Here is a 20,339-nt window from a genome sequence, read left to right as displayed (position 1 = left end):
GTTTCAAATAATCCGAACTGTCCCTTTAACTAAGTTTGAAAGGCTTGTGCTGTTTGTTGGCCTCCGTTCAGACTGGAAGAACAGCTGAACTTAAATGACTCTGTGCTTGTCCCTGACCTCAACCTGCTCTCTGTCCCTCTCACCAGTCTGCTCCCAGTTCTCCCGAGGAGTTTACGCCATCTTCGGCTTCTACGACAGGAAGTCCATGAACACGCTGACCTCCTTCTGCGGGGCGCTGCACACCTCCTTCATTACCCCCAGTTTCCCCATCGACGCTGACGTGCAGTTTGTCATCCAGATGAGGCCCGGTTTGCGGGGAGCTGTTCTCAGTCTGCTGGCCCATTACAAGTGGGAGAAGTTTGTCTACCTTTACGACACTGACAGAGGTAAGATCGGCCCGCCGGGAGAGTAAAACACACACGCGCACACACAACTGTGGAGGCAAGCTTGCAGTAGGAGACAGATGAGCAGTCTAGAACATCTCATTGCTGGAGAAAGTGGAAGAAGTAATTGCCAAGGCCTGTTCATGCAGACATGTTATTATACAGTGTATATGATCAGTCTTTAATATGTAAATCCCTTATCCCCAGTCCTCATTCTAAGTGGTCTGATACATTTTAATCTATGCCAGTAATGATCCTAAATTGCTTCACTGTGTGGCTGAATGCTGCTCACAGAGGCAGTCAATAGCTCCTTGCTTCCGAGGAATGAGTCATTCACAGGTGCTGCTGATCCGCCGTCGTAGTGCGACTCCAGCCGCCTGAGCCTCTAATCCTCACCACTCTCTGATTATCATTTAGCTCTAATTGGATTATATAAAGACAGAAACACAACATACAGCACTGTAACTTCTGCATGTGCTTCATGGCCTCCTGCTCCCCTCATGTAGGCCAACTATTTACAGAGTTGGGTCTTTGTCGTCCTCGGAGGGGCAGCATCTGCAGAGAGGCTGCATCAGGAAATCTGACCGTGTAGACTGGGCCACAAGCTGGCCAGCAAAGATATACTGCATGATGTGACTCTATTTGTGTGTTTTTTAAGCCATACTACTTGTATTTAAAGGTAAAATACGTAGGATTGTTTGTAAACACACCATTCAAAGTCAATGAATGAGACCTATAGATTGAACAGTGTGATGGAGCACCATCAATCAGGGAATCAGGGAAACATTAATCGCTGATTGTTTCACAGCAGTTATGTTCAGAAGCTCAAATATAGTATGGAAGAGTAATGCACAACAGGGATTTTGGTGAGTTGCTGATCACTGGAAGCAAACTTATACATAGCTGATCTTGAACAAGGCCTGTGGGCCGAAAGATCATTGAATTAAAAGAAATGCATGCAGAGCCAGAATGTTTGACAATTAGTTCCTACGTCTTAAGTAGAAATAGACACGCCCACATGTCTGTACATGTCTGGATTTTGTGTGAATGCAGCCAAAGTGATCCTCAGTCTGTTCTGCCTGTGTGGATTTGTTTAAAACTCTTTTGCAGCTCTCACAGACAGAGAGCAGAGGAAATAGACAGAGCATGTGATGTAACCATTGGAAGATACTTTTTTATAAAAACCTGCACACTGTATTGGCTCAGGGTTGCACACAACTGCCAAACAGTGAAGCCCAGAAGCGGCTTGAGCAAAGCAAAACATGAGAAAATAAGAAAATACAGACAGAATGCAGGATCTCTGCAGAGACAGACACCACCACACACCTCTCGTGGGCCATAAATGATGATTTAGAGGAATTATGTTTCTATGAGTCTGTACATTATTTTTTTTAGAAAGAAGGTTGCACACTATACCTTTAAAATGTCCTCAGTAGATGCAGAGGTTTTCTGGGTGCAGTCTCTACTGTTAAATGTGCCAAACGGTTCAGAACTGTGCATTCCAAGTATTTTTAAACTGACATAGAGCATTTCTAGGACAAGTGCACTCCTTTTTCACTTCCCCCGCCTCACTTTATATATCTGCAGTTCAGGTGGGTGTCTAAGCTCACTCATGGAAGTGATTCTCACAGAACCATTTTGTGCATTTTTTCTTTTTTTTAAATCTGCAACTTTTTTGGCAGTTTTTTCAATAAATGTATATGGATCTGGCACAAAGTAAGAACTATTTGAAACAAGGGCTGGGTATCATTTAAATAATTACAATTGAGATAATTGGAATGATGTAAACGAGTAGCTTATCAAAATATGCATAACATTTGTGCAGGGTTTTTCAACATTATAATGCTTGTTTTAATGCAAATTGTTTTTGTTGTTGTACTTATTTTATTTATTTATTTTAGTTATTTATATGTATTTGAAATACCAGTCAAAGTCAATGCCCTGATGTAATTTTGGATTTTATATGTATAAATTATATGCTGACTGCATTTAAATCAAATGAGACTTACGGTTATTGGCTGCAAACAAAACCACACACAGTTTTTTTCCCTAGATCTTCTAGATCTGGGTACAAAAAGGATTGGATGAAGGTATCGTTTGACTGGAAAAGTTTCATTTCTACTTGGTGCTTTGTTATTTCAGTTGATACCTCAGGTATTGAGTACAAATACCCAGCCATAGCTGAAACCCTTAGAACAAACAAAGACAAAAGCAACACTTCCATAATTGTGATATATATGTTCAGAGCCACAACTGACCTCATTAAAGAGGCTCTTAAATTGGGGGGGACCTCAGTTTCATCAATCTCACCAACGTCTCTGTGTTCTGGTGGCAGACTGCAGAAGGTGATAAGTGGTCGGCTGGCGTGGTTGAGACAAAATGATTAAGGAGTTTATCGCCTCTCCACGGCACAATAAACCTTCTCAGAAGGGCCTCCTGATGTGGCCCTCAGAGCTCTACTTTACTTTGCCGGCCTCTTTCACCTGCTGCGTCTCGGCTGACGGGCCGCCATCTGTAATCCTCTGCCCATTTCCACGGCGTGACATAGTGTAAACACTGTAGTTTAGGATGGAGTCCCACATGCTGCACAGCTTGTGTTTGCTGAGAGGCTAGTTAGCCGTCCTATTTTGGCTGCCATTCCCAGCCCCTCCCTCCTCCTCCTCCTCCCTGTCAAGGCTCTGGAGCAATACGGCCAACACTCATCCAAATGTCACTTTAATCTTCATTATAGGAAGAGGCCTCTATTTAGGTCCGGAGAGAGACTTGCAGGGGGCTCTCGAGAGCGAGTGACTGTTGATCGTTTATGGGACAATATGACAGTAATATGCTGCTGAGGCATTTTACAGCGACACGTGTTGTGCCCGTCCCTTGACAAGACTCTTGCCACATCTGAACAGAGACTTTTATCAGAACAAAGGCCTCTTACAGTCAGCTTGAAATTGGAAAAATCATTAAAATGAAACTGTCGACCCCCTGCTGTACATCTTGGGGAAGTGGACTCTTACTTCTCTTTCATCACACACCATAAGAGGGATTTTTTATCACAGCCTGAAGGCATAACTACTATAAAAACTGTTTCTGTATGATGGGATTTTGACTGTAATAGAAAATAAAATGCCCAGAGATACCACTTAATGTACCCGCGCGCGAGCTGCACATTTAATTATCAGTGTGCACTTCAAATTGGACATGGTATTGACATCAAATAGGTGCAGCTTCACTTTCATGTTGCAGATGCCTTCCTCTGACAACAGTGCTGTTCTCATTTAAGCTGTTTTTACTGACATATTCGTAATGATTATTAAATAACAAGTGGAGTTTGTTTCCTGCAGCTGCTTTTTGCAGAACGGGAGTCTTGTTATTGTTTCATGCGGCCCACTCCTCATTAAAGGAATTGATTTTTTTTGACAAACATAACCGAGGAAACTGATGAAGTCAAACAGATCCAAGAAAGCACAATATAGAAGAACAAGCCTTCACACACATGGGTCATTACAGACATGTTTATCTGCTGCAGTCCAACATCACCTATTTATCCTGGATGTGCTGCCTATGAAATGTCCTCATTAAACTGGCTAATGGCTGCTGGCAGAAAAGACCTCTTGAACCGAGGAACATCTGGGCATTACCAGCTGGCCGCTGAGAGTAGAACCACACCAAGTTGTCTCATATTTACCTAAGCTGTTACTAATTGAACATACTGCGGAAGTATAGTATCACAGTACATCATTCATGCCAGTTATAAAGACTTTTAAGAACGGTCATCCTTGTCAAAAGGATGGCAGATTACAAAATAATCTTGATAATTAACCAATCCTAGAACAAAATTAAAGCATACAGTATTTTAGTGATTATCAAAACATATTCATATTACCAAAAATATATTGTTTATTAAATGTGTTTTGGTTATTCTATTGTTGCAGCTACTTTTAACCAGGAGGAAACCACCAAACTCAGTCAATATGCTTTGAGATGCAGCTCTTTTAATGGCCTTTATAGTCTGTCAAGACTATAAGATAATGTGTATTATGCTGATGTTAAGGGAAAATTCTGATGTGAAATGTAAAATTAAAAAACATTTTAACAACACAGCAGGGTCTGGATAGCTTAAATAACTTCTTTTAATGTTTGTCTTAGGAGTGATCTTTAAAACCATTGTTTTAAGAAAAGTACAGTATGTTCTCCGCTTAATACTTTGGCAGACTGTTGTATTGCATTACAGTTTGCATCTCTGTTCTTGTCGTCTCCTCTATAATAACATCTAGGTGTTCTGACAAAGGCAGGAATTGAGTCCTTCATCAGTTTTCTGATGTTTCCTAAAATCGAATACTGATGGTATTACATTTAAGAAGCAGTGTCTTTTTTTTCTCTGTTGTTTGGCATTTAAAGACAAATGTGCATCTGCATCTGAGAGCCTGCCCTCGGCCTGCACCTTCTTATTTTCTCATTGTTTTGCTGTGTTTGGGACATTTTACGTACCACAGACATTGGTATTTGACAACCTGGGAATGAGACTCAACGATCGACTATCATTCTGGTGCATTTACAAACAGCAACTGTCCCATTGATTCTATGTTTAATGCATTGTGATCAGTGGTTGAGAAATTTTGCTGACACAAAAAAGTATATCTATAACAAGTAAAAGTCCTGCATTGAAAAAGTATGAAAAAAAACATACCTGACGTATCAAAAGTGAATGCAGAAAATGGCTCCTAAATGTTTATGCAGCATTGTAATGTTGTAGCTCACTGAGGTAGACTAACATTACATAACTATTTTACACTTTACTCAAAAGGGGTAGGTCAGAGTCACGTTAAAATTGAATAGAAAGAAAAGTTTAAAAAATAAATAAAAACAGTAGAATAACAAGAGGTAACAATGATGTTTCAGTGCTGGTAACATTTTTATGTCAACTCTGAGACAGACATTGGTAAGGTGTCAATTTAAGTCAAAAAGGACTGCCTGCTATTCATTTCACATCTCACTTTAGGGAGATGGAAATCAAACCTCTATGTCACTGCTTTGCGTTTCCTGGCAGTGCACAAAGCTGTTACATAAATGTGCACTAATGGTTGTAAGCAATGAAAAGGTAAACATTGTAAGTTTTGTCATATTGTCACTGAAGTCATGCCGGAATGTGTTAAGATTTATACATGACCAGGTGCAAACATGAGCCCTCCTCAGTGCCACATCTAAAACACATCTGATTCATGATTCTGTGATGTATCATAGAGTTGGTGAAGAAAGTTATAATGGATTGATCTATGTCTGGTATTAAAAAAATAGCTGACAAACTTTTTTTTTTACATAATTCCGACCAAAGCTCTGCATCAACTGTTAAATCCATGTCAGGCTCCAATCTCCTTAGACTGATGCAACCTTGTCTTTTATGATCCATCTATCAACAGAAAATACATGTTTGAAATGAACCAGTAAGCTTTTGATGTTAGCTAACTTTAGATGGATATGTTTTAGCATTTACAATTATCCCATAATTGTCGCTTGTGCACATAGTGTTCAGCTAATGGTGGTCATAATCTTTGATCTATAACTCATTAATGCATCATATTATATGAGCTCATCAAATGTTTTGTATATAAAATCTTCATTTGTAAAGTAACTAGTCCCACTCAAGTAAAGTACATGCAGCTCAGAACTGTACTCCCGTGATCTAATTCTCACAGTCTAATGCAGTCCTCCTGATTCATGTACTCTACATAATGCAGACTAGGTTTTCTATTTCTTTTTGTCGGCATCAAAATGAAGGACTACAATCTAACGACTTTAACTGCAGCTTTTCCTGCATTCTCCTGCCCTCCTGACAAATGGGGACGGTCGGCACAGCGGTGAATTTGCATTCGGCTTGCAATCACACTGCCCTGCTGCTGGATGTCTGGTTGGTTTCGTCTCCGCAAGGAAATGTCTGATTAATTGCACGCTGCTAAAGAGCTGCACTCAGCAGTCAGGCACACAGGCTCATTAACAGAGAGTGGGAGAGGGAGAGAGAGGGCGAACGGCACAAAGCAGCTGTTCCACTCCGTGAACACCTCACTGCACCTTCACTCCCACATGGACACATATCAATAGGCCTTGACCCCCCCCCCCCCCCCCCGTGGGTAAATACTGTTTTCCTCTCATATTGGGACTGAGGTTGAGATTTATCAATCAAGCTCTTCTGCTTCAAGAGAGCTGTACCTTTTTGCTCAAGGACTCGTTTGCATAGAGAACACAAAAAGAGCATAGGAGAGCGTAACTGGGATACACATATAACAGAATAGTCAAGTAGTGACTGAAAGGTGCTTTTCTGTAAGACGCTTTCAAAGGATTCTGAAAAGCAGAGAGATGCAGATGAGAAGGCGCATGGCTATCAATTTAGAATTTTTCTAAGGTTGGACAGGACTGTGTTATTTTTTTTTCTCCTTTTAACAGTCATGCAGTACATAAGCATGTTACATGACAAGGCCATCACTGCCTTTAAGAAGCAGTCCATGAGTTTTGGCAGCCCCTCAATGTCCATACATTTTTTCAATAAGTAGAAATGCTTTTTGTCCATGGACCCAGAGAAAACAAAACAAAACAAAAAAAACAGACAGGAAAAAAAACTATGTTAAATTTAAGAAAGTTTTCTTTTATTTTCTTATGGATAGGGTTGGGTATCGTTTACAAAATTATGAAATTACAAATACGATTTCCGAGTGCTCCCCTTTTTGTTGCTGCCACTCTGAGCGCTTCTAGTTCAAACTCTGAACTTTTCAGAAAGGCACTGGTGTCGTCATCATCACTTTTTGTCAGGCAAGCAATCATATATTAAATGGGGACTTTACTTTCTTGTCTGATGTGTGGCAGAGAGTCGAGACTCAGATCTAATCTCTGTTGTTTGTAGTTTAGTTTCTTTCCTGTGTCACGGTATTTTACTGTTTCACATTTGCTTTCAGCTGTATAGTAGTTGTGTCAAGTTAGTGCTGATGAATACCCAGCCTTTTACAATCAATACACACCTCCAATCTTTCCAGTTGGTGCTCACAGTGACAAAAATGTCAAACAAATAGATATAAATAGTAACAAATGTTATAGAATATTATAGTTATAGAAACAAAACCCACATGTAGTTTTGTTTTTTTTGTTTTTTTTTTAATACCACAGACATCCCAGTGCTTTGCAGCACCCTGCCAGCACTTAAAGTGATACCAATACTAATGGAGTACTTCAGTCAGTACTAGAGCCAAGCAGATACATTGGTTGGACAATATTATCAGCCTGATATTGACAGCACAGATATATTGGTCTGTATTGGTATCTGTGTGTATGTTGTCCAATATTTTTTTTACAGAATGTAATGAAGATTTCTTTTTGTTTTATATGACCTTTTATGTGTATTTTATCCTTTTTCTTAATTAAAGGTGTTATATTTGTTTTTTAATTTATAGTTGTTTATAATTATTAAAAATATCGGTGAAATTGACTGTTTCTGTGCCTTCATGTAATTTACAATTTTATACATATATATGTGAAGAAAATCAGCCAAAATATTGATAGCAGAATTTTTTTTAACTCCCTAATATCGATATCAGCATCAGCTCTTTTTGATACCCATTATGTGAATGGAAGTATTTATTTTTATCAGACTCCACAGGCATGTAGTGTAGCTAAACTTTCAAACATCTTGGTAGCATTCTGGCAAGCTGAACTGCCAACTCAATGAAATACAGTGCACATGATTTCACCACAACACAGACAGTGTGGGCTGTAGCTGCTGCAGTAGTGGGCCAATCAAACATCGCACCAAATCAAAGAATGCTTGCAGTTATTGGCTACAAACAAAACCTTTTTTTCTAAATCTGGGTACAAAAAGGATTGAATGCAGGTGAAAAGGTTTGGTACTACGTTCTTTCGATCAATACCTTCTTAGGTATTGCTATTGAGAACTGGCGTCCAACCCTACACATGGAAAACATATTCTTTTGCATCCATATCTTTGAGAATCCTCTCAGGCTGATAGCTGAATAAATTTAAGATTCTTCATGTGAATCAGATTGCTTTTAGATTCAGATAAAGTGTGCTTGGAAAGGCAGTTTATACGCTGCAAGAGTGTGTGTATGTGTACTGTGACATGACGTCATTGGTGAAAACCTCAAAGGGCGTCTTTAGTGAGAAGATACAGCTGAGGCATTAGCTGTCTCTGAGTTGTTCTGCATGAACCAAACCTCCTCTGTTAGCCGGCGCTCACTCCGCTCTGCCAAACGCCCAAAATGGCACCAACTGATCCGTGCACACATCCACGCATGCAGAGGCAGTGCAGCCTGAAAACAACATCAAACAACATGTGAGCTGTAGACTTTCCGCTTCACACTGCAGTATCCAGCCCATTGTATCAAAGCATGCATGTGAATTATTAGCACAGAAAACCATTACCATAACATTTTCTGTTCTGAGTTTTCCAGTCCAGGAACAGAAAATGTATCAAATCTGATTTCGCAGCATGGATAATCTGTGAATTATAGACTCAGGCCACCATAAAGCAGTGTCTCAGATGAATACAGTCACTTGCTTTCAAGCATTAAGACATATCTTCTTTCTTGAACAGATTGGCCGACAGACTCGTATTCCCAAGAAGTAACACACTATTGTGGCTACAGCAGCCTTCAGAAAGACATTACATAACTTTAAACGGTTGCATCACTTTGTAAATCTTTGTTCTGCACTTGAAAAGAGGAGTTGCAATGCTTGGCTTCACTACAGACTTGTAGTCTGTATCTGGGCACTCTGTGTAACCAGCCCGGTATATTTGAATAAAGTCATCAACCAAACTAGGATGTGCGCATTGTTAGACTAAAATGTAGATTTATATAATTTCAGGTACAACCCTCTGGTAGTTTGCTAACTAATTAAACTGTAATTCACAGTACAGAGATGGTTTCAGGACCATGGACAGTTCCTACATCTCTCATAGCTCTCGATGCTTTCAGTACTGTAGATTCAAGCTGTATCTAATTTATTCATTTATTCTTCCATTAATGTTGCATTTTCATACCATTCTAGAGTTAAAGCAGGGATAGGCAGTATATTTTTGCTGTCATTGGGCAAAAGTTTCATAATTAGTTTTGAACACAATGTAATTCAAGTGTTATGAAAGAAAACTAGGTTCATGCGCCTCATCGTGGCCATTTTCAGGCTTTAGAAGACCAGTCAAAGGTTGAGAAGATGATTGCTGAGTCTTTAGCATTTGGCTTCTATGAAGTTGAGAGGAAAAGGGACCTGGACGTTAGCCATTTCTACTTCCAAAAACACTTGATGTAGTTTTAATTTGTTATCTGTACTTAATGGCCCAGAGCAGCTTTCCCTCAATCAGTGTGATCCATGGTCATTAGGAGGCAGTGTGATGAGCTGTAGGCCAGTATCAAACATCTCCTCATGTCTGCCTCAGGCTGTATGCTGGGGCTGTGGAAATTAAAGCTGTTGGACTAGGTTTGGGATTTTTTTTGTAGACACAGGACATTGAAAAAGCCTTTTGCGAGGTGTGTAGAGGTTTATCTGACGAGGACATGCAAGTTTAGCTCTGTTCAAACGGCTATTTTCAGTGGACGAAAAACAGCTGTGCTTATGATGAAAAAACATCCTGATCCAACGTGCTGCAGCCCAGTCTTTTTTACTTGCATTTGTTAGGATGGCATTAATTCATCTGAGACCGGAGACATCTTAGTTTTATCAATAAGCGGCCTGAAGCTGGATCAATCATATTTGCTGTATCTGTTGCTCTTAACAATACACGATCAATACCTGCCCTTTCCCCCGTGCCTCTCTGCTCATAATGCTGCCACTTAGAAAAATTAGAACTGAAGTAACAGGGCAATTTTAATCATTGATTATCTAATCATGATCTCTAACTACCATGTGTGACTCCACTTATCCCACTCTTACTTCAAATGTCTCTTCACTCCTGTCGGCTCAAGGAGAAGACAGGGGCGAGCACTTCAGGAGCAGGAGGTTTATTCCGGCTAAAGTGGAGATTTTCCCCTCAGCTCAGCCACGGCGTCTCAGCTGCTCACAGAGGAAGAAGAAATAGCCAAATCTCTGAATGAATACAAGAGAAAATGAAGCCGTACGGAGACGAAGAAGGAACAGAGGAGTCAGCAAAGCCTTTGTGGCTCTTCTGCATCAGAAAACAGCAAATGGCACAGAGGGCCAAGCACTGTCAGACATGCTGTCAGATGCGCCGAATGTTTTTTACTTCATGAATTTGGAGCCCCCTCCCCTCCTTCGTCTGGAAGATCCAGCTTGTCATATCTAATCCACTCTAACCTTACCACTTTACTTTTTGGCTGAGCAAGAGAGCAGGTGACTAACCGAGCACCCCTCGTCTTCACGGGCACTGCTGTGTTTATGCCTCGACTCTCTGCGTCTCCGTGTTGCTGAAATGTCTCTCATCTATTTCAGGACACTTGCTTTCAGGATAACACAAGGCCATTACAACAGTAGTCTTTTTGCATTATGAAAGAGATTGATGTGATGTGCGCCTCAGTTTGCCCAAGAGAAAACACCATTTTTATTTGCTTAAGAGACAGGAGGGTGTTTTTTTTTTTTTATAGGAGAGCTGAAAAAGAACAGGCCGTTATTGCAGCTCTCACTGACAAGCAGCAGCCTGCTCCATTTCTTTGAATATGGTTCAAATACAAATATCTATGCTTTATATATGTGTATGTGTTTTTAGTATCTTGCTCTAACTACCTGAATCATTTATAAGTTAGGTGATATAGCTCATACATAATATCTTGATATTTTTAGTCTATGCAGTGATATACGATCTATATCTGAATAAACATATGTACTCTAAAATAACAAACCATAAATTTTCAAACATTGTGAAAATATGATGATATTACAGAATATGATATATTATTATCGATTAGAGTACTCAATAATATATAATAGGGCTAGATATGGGCAAAATCAAATATTACAATTATAGCTGTAGTGATTAATCAATTAGTTATCAACTATTAAATTAACTGGCAACTATTTTGACAATCCATGCTTAAGTAATTTTTAAGAAAAAAAAAAGTAAATTCTCTGATTCCAGCTTCTTAAATGTGAATATTTTCTGGTTTCTTTACTTCTCTTTGACATTAAACTTAAAATCTTTTGGCTTGTGTACAAAATAAGACTTTTGAGGACATCATCTTGGGCTTTGGGTGACACAGCATTTTAAAAGATTAAACAACAAATCGATTAATTAAGAAAATAATCAACAGCTTGTTTGACAGTGAAAATAATCATTAGTTGCAGCCCTTAAAATACTGTAATATTAACACAGTGACATTTTTGAGAAATAATCATCAGTAATGTGAACTCGAACAGAAGTGATGGCATGGATTTTTTTTTTCTTACTGCGGTGACAAAGCAACATATTACCGTAGGATGGTGGTGTACCGCTCCTGCCTTAATAATTACGTTTTATTGAACTATATTAAAGGATACTGTTGTGGGCGTAACGTAGCTCCTTCAAGGAATAGGGCAGTGCAGCTTCTTAATACCAAGAAAAGTCTCGTCTGTTATTTGCTAATGCTAATGCCAGCATTGGATCATTGTTGTTTGAACTGCAGTTTCCATTTAGAGACGGTGAAATAAATCGATAATGATAAATTCAACAACAAATGTCTTTTGTGGTTATTTATCCATTTTTCTATGTTGAAAACAGTTGTTTCTGTTAGCTGTCTACTGGCAATCCCAAGATGACTTGGGCTGAGTCTGCTGACCAATCAGAGGCTCTGTTCCTGACTCCCTGTGTTCCTGAATTGTGTGTGACAGCGCTGATCCATAGATGTATAGATCAGTGATTTCAACATGAGATTGACCCTTCAAAATAAACTTTGTGATGATGACAGTAATGAGCTCAACCGTCACATGACTTCAGTAATACAGTTATTGTCACAGCCCTAAATGTAGCTTTTAAAACAAGACAAAACAAAACTTATAAGACTTAAAAATATTGCTTAAAGAAATGTGGATAAATTACTGTAAATGAAAATTAAATAATATGTAAATAAACTACTTACATAAAAGGTGAAAACAAACATGAGGAGAAATGCTCAAAAATCTGTCAGTAACTTTGCAGCTGTCATTAGATAAGGAGTAATCTATTTGATTAGCTCTGATCAGGGATTTGGCAGGAGTGGGTGGTGTGGGGGAGCAGGGCTCTGTGCAGTTCAGTTAATTTGGAACAGGGAGCTGTTATCTGCATTGGTCTGCATTGGGAGTAGGCGTTGTTAGGCTAATTGTACTCAAATGTGTCCTTTTACTGTCATTTGGCAGCTTTAATCCTTTTTATTTCACCAGCTCTGTGAGCATTGCCCACCGAAAACAGTCTTCTTTGTGGAGCCACGTATAAACCCTGAGTTTTTCTTTTTTTGGGGGGGAGATTTCTCTGAAGTAGGTTCACTGGCTTTGTCTGAGTTCGCTTTGGTGTCGCACTCAGCTTTGGGCATCTCATGACAACGGCACGGTTCAGATGCCTGCAAGAGAATTTTAAAGAGGTCACCTTCTCCAGAGAGGGGGGAGGGACGACTGAGTCACAGTTGAGACTGCACACCATGCTCGGCCGTCATGTGAGCCGCTGCCCAAGACAGACAAGAAGAAACACACGGCCAGGTGCCAGCAGAGCCTCTCTCCGTCTCTTTGTTCCAGCTCTGTCTGTCACTGAGGAAATAAAGCCCATGGTGAATATATTATTCTATCATTTGATCAAATATTTTTCCTTCAGGATTTAAAAATATTGTCCTTAGCCAGACTTGGAGAGTAATGATTACATGTAAAAGGATTGTGTAATTAGAATACAAAATACAAAAAAAAGGTAACTGTATTCCATTACAGTCACAGGAAAAAAAAGACAAAACCAAATGACAGATATATTTAGTGAAAATGGGGATGAATAGTAGGATTACAATTTAAAAATACATTTTAAAATAGTCTCACAACACTGAGAGAAACCCTAACTAATCTTTGTTATGAAAAAATGTTTTCACCAGCTGAAAATTTTAAAATTATCTTATCGTTAAATCAGAAAAGGGAAAAAATATCACGGTACAGTGACAGTTGCCTTCAGCTGTGAAAATGCTCAAAATACTCAACAACTAATTTAAAGAAACATATGCGGGTAAGACCCCTAACGTTACCCACACAGACCAACCACTAACAGTACATACACAAACCGAGTGCTAACATTAGCTACACAGACATCCAGTTAGCTGCCTAACCTGTCAATAAAACAACTACTACTGAAATAATTTTTTTTAGAAGTAGGCTGTTTTGCTGTTTTGGTGATGCTGTTAACCCTAACTGTGATCATAATATGTTTATGTCAATTTACTTGACGTTTGAGAGTGAAGTGTGAGTATCCTACTGAACAAAGTACATTTAAATGTGTATAATTACACCTATTAACACATAACAAAGGAAGGAATAGCTGGATAAACAATTAATTAACCGAACAACAATCATCAAACATTATATTAGGCTCAGAATACCTTCCCAGCTCTGGCATTAGCAAACAGACAATATATACATAACAATATACCATTTCAAAGATATATTATTCCAATGTGCTATACATGACCGTGAGTAACCTGCAATATTATTTTGCTCACAGTTGAACTTGGTAGCCAAATAGTGCTAAGCTGTACAAAAGCAATCCTCTGAGCTGCAAAGAACACCATATCAGAGGAGTACATGCTGATCTCCTGGGCTGTGCTGTGTGGGCTACTAAGCTCTTATATTCAAGAGAATCCCACATGCAGGCCAGCTCCGCTTTGTGCTGCTTGCTCCAACAATTGCCGTCATCTTTAGGCCTTTCTTTGGGTGCATTTTGTCGACAAACTTCAAAGCAAAGTGTGCTCAACACTTTTTGTGTTTTGTAGTCTTGAGCATCAATACAGCAGGGAACGTAAACGCTGCGTTGTGTAGTATGGTAGCTTAAAAAGAAAAGACATTAAACTTTTTTGGGACAGCATATAGCCTATTTACGCTGCTCTGGACACATTAGACTGACAGTTTGCCCCTCTGCCAGACTGTCATTGGTTCTTGCACTGCAAATGTCCTGCTCATTTGCATGATATTAAAACATTTAACTATTGTCAGCATGTGGCAGGTCTGGTTCATGTCAGTACTTATCTCTTCGGGAGACAAGTTGTCCTCTGTTCTCTCTCTTTGAGAAGCAGCCACCAAAACTGATTTCAGTAGTGAGTTGATGAAAGGCCAAGCTGTCTAGTTGAGTCCTGGTGCAGAAAGAACCGCAGAGGAATCAGATGTTGCAATAACTCAAAGCTTTTTCTTGTCTTTTGTTCTTTGCTCACAGATACTGTAAGAGTGTGTGTTTCTTTGTACTACTGACTTCAAGGTGCTTGCATCACTTTATTAAATGTAAAGAAACATTACATCAGATTTGTCAAATTATGGAAATATGTCTTTGTTTATCAGAGTTGTTCCAGACTTTCAGTATTTACTCTCGGGCTTCTTGTTTACTTTAACCTATGCACAGGGGAATATATTTTTACTGAGGGCTCTGTATGTGCATATGTATGTGCACATACTTACACATTTTACCTCGACAAGGCATGGCTCAAATAGTGGTAATGGCAGCTACCACTTCTGCTGGTACCCTCAGATGCCACAGCAACTGCCACTGTTTGTAGCAGATGCCAGTGAGATGTATGCAGTGTCGGTGTTGGTGTTGCTATTCCAACAGATGCCAGGCAGTTTTGAAGAACGCTATTGTGAAATATTGACCTGAGTGTTTGTGACATGTTGCCTATTTTTGGCACATCTGTTGGGACCAGCAGCTGCTGGAGACATGCCAACAGGAACACACACACAACACCAAAAATTCTGCTGATGAAAAACCATGAGAGTGAACCAACAAAGAAGAGTTACTGAAAACAAAACAGTGACCTCACAGGTGCTAAAATGTTCCTTAGAGCTGAGTTAGATGATAATTTTCTGTGGGTTTATAAGTATTAGCACCCCCTACAGCATACATTGTTAATATAACAATATAGATTATAAAGTATAATAAAGTAACATTAAAGTTATCATATGTAACATTTCCAAAATAAGATGTGTAAAAACGCTAGACATATGTTGGATATGTACTTTCATTATGGCAACAATGGCATTATTCCAAAAATGTTCAAACACAGAGAAATCTGTCATTTATTCACAGTATTGGTGTGTTTCCTGCTAACTGTTGCTAGTTGCAATGACTATTGGAAAAATGCATGATTTGTTTGATACATCAGAGAGTGAGGAAGGAAGTTGGTGCACAGGATTAAGCATAATGTGAATAAAACTTTAATATTGCCTTGTCCATAAACATGACTTCTACCTGAGTCATCTCAGACAGATTTGCATCAGCTATGGTGGTTGTTTAACAGTGATAAGACATCCACCTATACCACCTTACAACGTCATCAAAATACATATTTAGTTGTTCTTTTAATATGAGAAAAACCCTATCCCAGTGGCAGAATTTACATATTGTGCATTTATATAGAAATATAAAGTGACCTTAATTGGTCATTGACAACAGGAGAGCTTAAAAACAACCTGACAGATACACTGACATATACATTTTTTACTTATGTGTTAAGCAAACAGTTCTCTATTTATACATCTAGGAAAGTGTTTTTAAACTGGGTTCCAGGGACCAACAGGGGTCTTTGAGTGGGTTTAAGGGGTCCCCAGCAAAAGGAGGAATACAATTTATTTTTATTTTTTATCACATTTTTAAAAGTTGAAACAAGAGAGGAAATACGTTCTGCCATTTTGATTGATTCTCATTTATAATGAGCCTAGTCTGAACACTGAAATCCTCCTTGAAATCCTCTCAAACTGGGGGTCCACAATCTAATGTGCAACTATTGTGCAAGTTGCTGACATGGAAAACCCTGATCCAAGAGACATATGGCAACATTAGCATTCACGTGGAATCGTGTTTCTGGAGACTGTGAATACAGATATACAGTATATTCTGTTTCAGTCTCCACCAGCTTCCGAGAGGAAGATAGTTGGATCTTTAGCTTGATAGATATTTGACTTTCTTCACTAGCTCATGTAGTTGCTGACTTTGTCTTGTTTCTCACTGAGACTGAAATGTGTTTTACAGGTGCAGACTGTGAAACTAAAACAGTGAGCTAAAAGAAGATCAAAGTCCTGTAGTGCTGGAGAGTATTTTGTGTTTGTACTGTGACACACATTTCTACCTTTATTGGATCTTTTTCCTGAGACAGGATTTCTGTCTTTATTTGCATGTAGTTATGCCTGAAAACTGACATTTAGCACTGGAACACCACACTTAAGTGATTCATGTTTTGCCTGCAATCCTGACTGTTTTTGGAAAACATTGCACTCATGTGAGAAATTAAATATATTTTTCCATGCTATATATAACCCTGTGACAATATGCTCCTGATTTTGAATATGTATTATTTTTCAGGACGATGCTGAATAATTGACTCTGTAAAATGCCCTTGATGGCTGTCCTGCCTGCTGGCTGTTGTAAAACCTACCATCTGTTTACAAAGTCAACCAAAACTCTGGGACCAAAAGACATTGTCATTTGTGCACCAGCTGATAAATCACACCAGTGTTAATATTCACCAAGAGACTTCGGATGTCCTTTGACATTCAAATTTTCACATTTGCATTGTGGGTTATTGAAGTTAGAGTACACTAAATGTCACATTCAGATATTTCCTTCAATTCAGGACTTTTTTTTTTTTTATTTCCACATATCTTTACTTGTAAGCAGACTGAATAGCTTAACATCGACAAGCTCATACAAACATTTAAATCCAAAATATCCAGCTTAGTTTAGTGACAGAAAAGGAACGAAAATAAAACTCTCAAGGGAATCATTTGTAAATCCCCCAAATCCTTTTTCTTAAGCAGCTACTAACATGTCTCAAAATGTCATGCATATCCCAGCTTATGGTGTTCAGTACTATGTGTCAGAATACTGGGAGGAGAGCTGACACTCAGCTGCAGCCTTTTCATTTCCCCTCTGCCACCAGAGATAGACTGTGCCGCTGGATTCTTGTTTTGATATCTCCGAGCTGATAAAGAAAAAAAAAAAAAAACATGTTTCTGCCTGTTTGACCAGATAAAGCCGGGATGATGACGGAGCCTCAGGTCAGCTCAGCAGCTTCTTATCTATGATCAGACTCTTCACAATGCACTCAGACAGGACAGTCACGCTAATACTCCCTTTGAATTCCTTAACCCCCCGTCAGTATCAGACATGTGGACACATCTCGTCTGCCTCTTTAGACTCCTGAGTGGCTAATGTGGCGGCGCCCGGCGAGAGCCACTTGTCTTTAAAGGCCATACCTGAGCTGAGAGCTGTCTGCCGAGCACTTCACTGTGAAGGTCACCAGCAGGGGAATGCAGGGCGGACATGTCAGCTGAGTCACTGTGCTCTGAATACTTACGAGCTCTACTGGGAACATGTCACCTCACATATCCGTTAGTAACAGTCACCAGTCACCAATGTTTTTTTTAAACATTTCTGATGAAATGATGCACATTAATCAGGAGTACAGGTCAGCCCTTCCCGACACAGGGAGTGTCATTTGTTTATTCTGGGTTATTTGCACATGAATGCTAAAGACATATCTGAAAGCCCTGGTAGTGGCCATGCTATGATTTACATCCACTTTAGGATAGGTGTTAGGTTATCATGAAGTATCAAATTGAAAAAATTGAATGAGAACGGCAGCTTTCAATAGAAGGAACATAGGTTCTGTCATTTAAATTATGCAGAATTAGAAAGTAAAGTAGACTTTTTGTTAATTGACTTGCAGGTGGTGCAGTTAGCATTGTTGCCTCATAGCAAGAAGGCTCCCCGTGCTTTTTGTAGGGCCAAGGATAAGCAGTTAAGGATAATGAATGAATGGATTAATTGACCAGTGTGTAAGATTTTGTGACATCTAATAGTGAGCTTGAAGATGGCAAACACCTTCTCTTTGGTCGCCATGAAACTAGTGTTTGGGTTGTATTTGGTTTGTTCAGTTTGGGCTACTGTAGAAAACAGTGGTGCAGCAGTTAGTTAGTGCTGCTGATGAGCTGCTAGCTTGATTGGGTGGCTGCTTTAGAACAATCATGCACGACTGTCATCTCCAATAATATCTCAGCCTAGCATACCCAACATTTGCCTGTTAACAGGTTGGTTGTTTACAAAAACATAATCAGTATCTGGTGGAATATCTGGCTACTATGTGTGTTGGGTCATGGATCCACTCTGATGGGGGAAGACTGACAGGGTATGACGGGTAAACGATCAACCTTAATTTACCAAGGTATCGCTCAATGAAGAACATCAGATAAGGACAATAATGCTGACTAGTTATGAGAAATGTCCATAGTAAACAATAGCATAAGCAACAATACAAATAACAATAACAAAAGCTTGTTTTATACTAAAGCAATGCATACAACATTGTCAAAAATTGCCCCTCATCAGTCCCGCCCCTTTTCACACTGTGCTTCAGTTACATTGAGCAAGTCTGGGACCTTGATAGGCTCGTCTACATTGACAAGAAAACCAACATTTGAAGATGGTTTAAAGACGTTGCTGGGGGTCCTGTAAAATACGTCTGGGCTATAATGCCTTTTGTGGTTCCGGAGGAAGCTGTGAGAAATCAATAAATTGCCTCAAGTGATTTCACTTATCATCAGTTGAGGATGAAGACGACAACAACATAAAGCAAAAAATGGGGCTGTGGAAAGTTAGAAAGAATCGATCTTACCGGGCCTCTGTAGCCCTCCTCTCAACTCTGCTTGAGGCTGAGAATTCAAGGCTACATTAGCCACTAATAGCAAACACACACAAACATACCTTAATCTCTGACAAACTTTTGGTGGTTTAGTTGCTCTGTGGCTCATGTAGGTACCATTGGACTGTAGGACAAAACAAACATAATAGCTCTGGTTGTGCAGCACCAATTGTGATTGTTAAAAAATAGATTAATTCTTTATTAAAACTGATTGGACACGGTTGCATCTAGGTTTAACAGGTTTCAAGGTGATAAATGACATATAACAGGTGTTAATGCACTGTCTAAAATTTAGTTTCTACAGTTACTTTAAAAGTCTAGATAAACATTTAAGATCCCCTCCAGACATGTTTAAGCAATTTTAAAAAATATTTTTTGAGTAATAATTTGTGTCTAATATATTTTTTCCGCAGAAAAGTTTTATTACACACACTGCTTCTTACTAAGAATCTATAAATATACAAACATTGTTCATTTTAAAAGTTTGACTGCTGGATATTTCAGCATCAAACTCGCTCCCAAACTAGCTGTGGTGTCTTAAAATCCTGTACTTCTATATATTAACCTCAGACTTAAGGTGAGCGCAGAGAAACTTTTCCTGTTCAGCAGATGAATTTTGCAGAATAGAGCCTCCTTGTCTCAAACTATGCACATATATCATTCTGCACAGTGAAGGTCAAACATGAAACTGAAGTAGCAATAAGCAAAACACATTTTTATAGGGGCGGGGGACTTTAAAATTCAGGTCTAATAGCAACAACAATTTAATAATTCAAGAAATGAGGAACTTTAATATTAAAAGGGCATGTTCAACACTCTGTGGGGCTCGGTTAGGCTTTATAATACCCATACCTTAACAAATAATGCATGGATAACTGCTTATAACAGCCCAAACTCAGTCTAAAGTATTAATGAGCACTTTACATTTCTGCATAACCTAATGAAGCATACATACAGGAGGTGATATAACAGCCTCAGCAGCCCTGATAATAAAGTGGCGTCTGCTCTGTGCTGCGGGGATGTTATGCCTCACTTGACTGTGATACAGAGTGAGAACCGGTTTTCATTTTGTGCCAGCAGAGAGGCTCTGTTGCTGACTTGTATTTACATAAACACATTTTACACCAGCTTATTC

The 20,339-nt window shown here is 39.1% G+C and overlaps 1 protein-coding gene across 6 annotated transcripts in view; it reads left to right on the top strand.

Annotated features, from left to right (window-relative positions):
- The window catches only part of LOC146318812 (glutamate receptor 3-like), a 109,537-nt gene that overhangs the window by 27,095 nt on the left and 62,103 nt on the right, over positions 1 to 20,339 (top strand). For all 6 annotated transcript variants that reach the window (XR_014771598.1, XM_084730970.1, XM_084730969.1 and 3 more), the window contains exon 3: positions 147 to 386. Coding sequence is in view for 5 of the 6 variants with exons in the window: in XM_084730970.1 (XP_084587096.1) it covers positions 147 to 386 (240 nt within the window). In the remaining variant the exon portion in view is untranslated. The remainder of the gene's footprint in view (positions 1 to 146; positions 387 to 20,339) is intronic.

The sequence above is a fragment of the Lutjanus erythropterus genome, chromosome 11, assembly GCF_056507025.1.
Source record: "Lutjanus erythropterus isolate fLutEry1 chromosome 11, fLutEry1.hap2, whole genome shotgun sequence".
In the NCBI taxonomy this organism is placed as follows: domain Eukaryota; kingdom Metazoa; phylum Chordata; class Actinopteri; order Lutjaniformes; family Lutjanidae; genus Lutjanus; species Lutjanus erythropterus.
The sequence above is the reverse complement of the archived record's forward strand: the minus strand, read 5'-3'. Positions and strand labels throughout refer to the sequence as shown.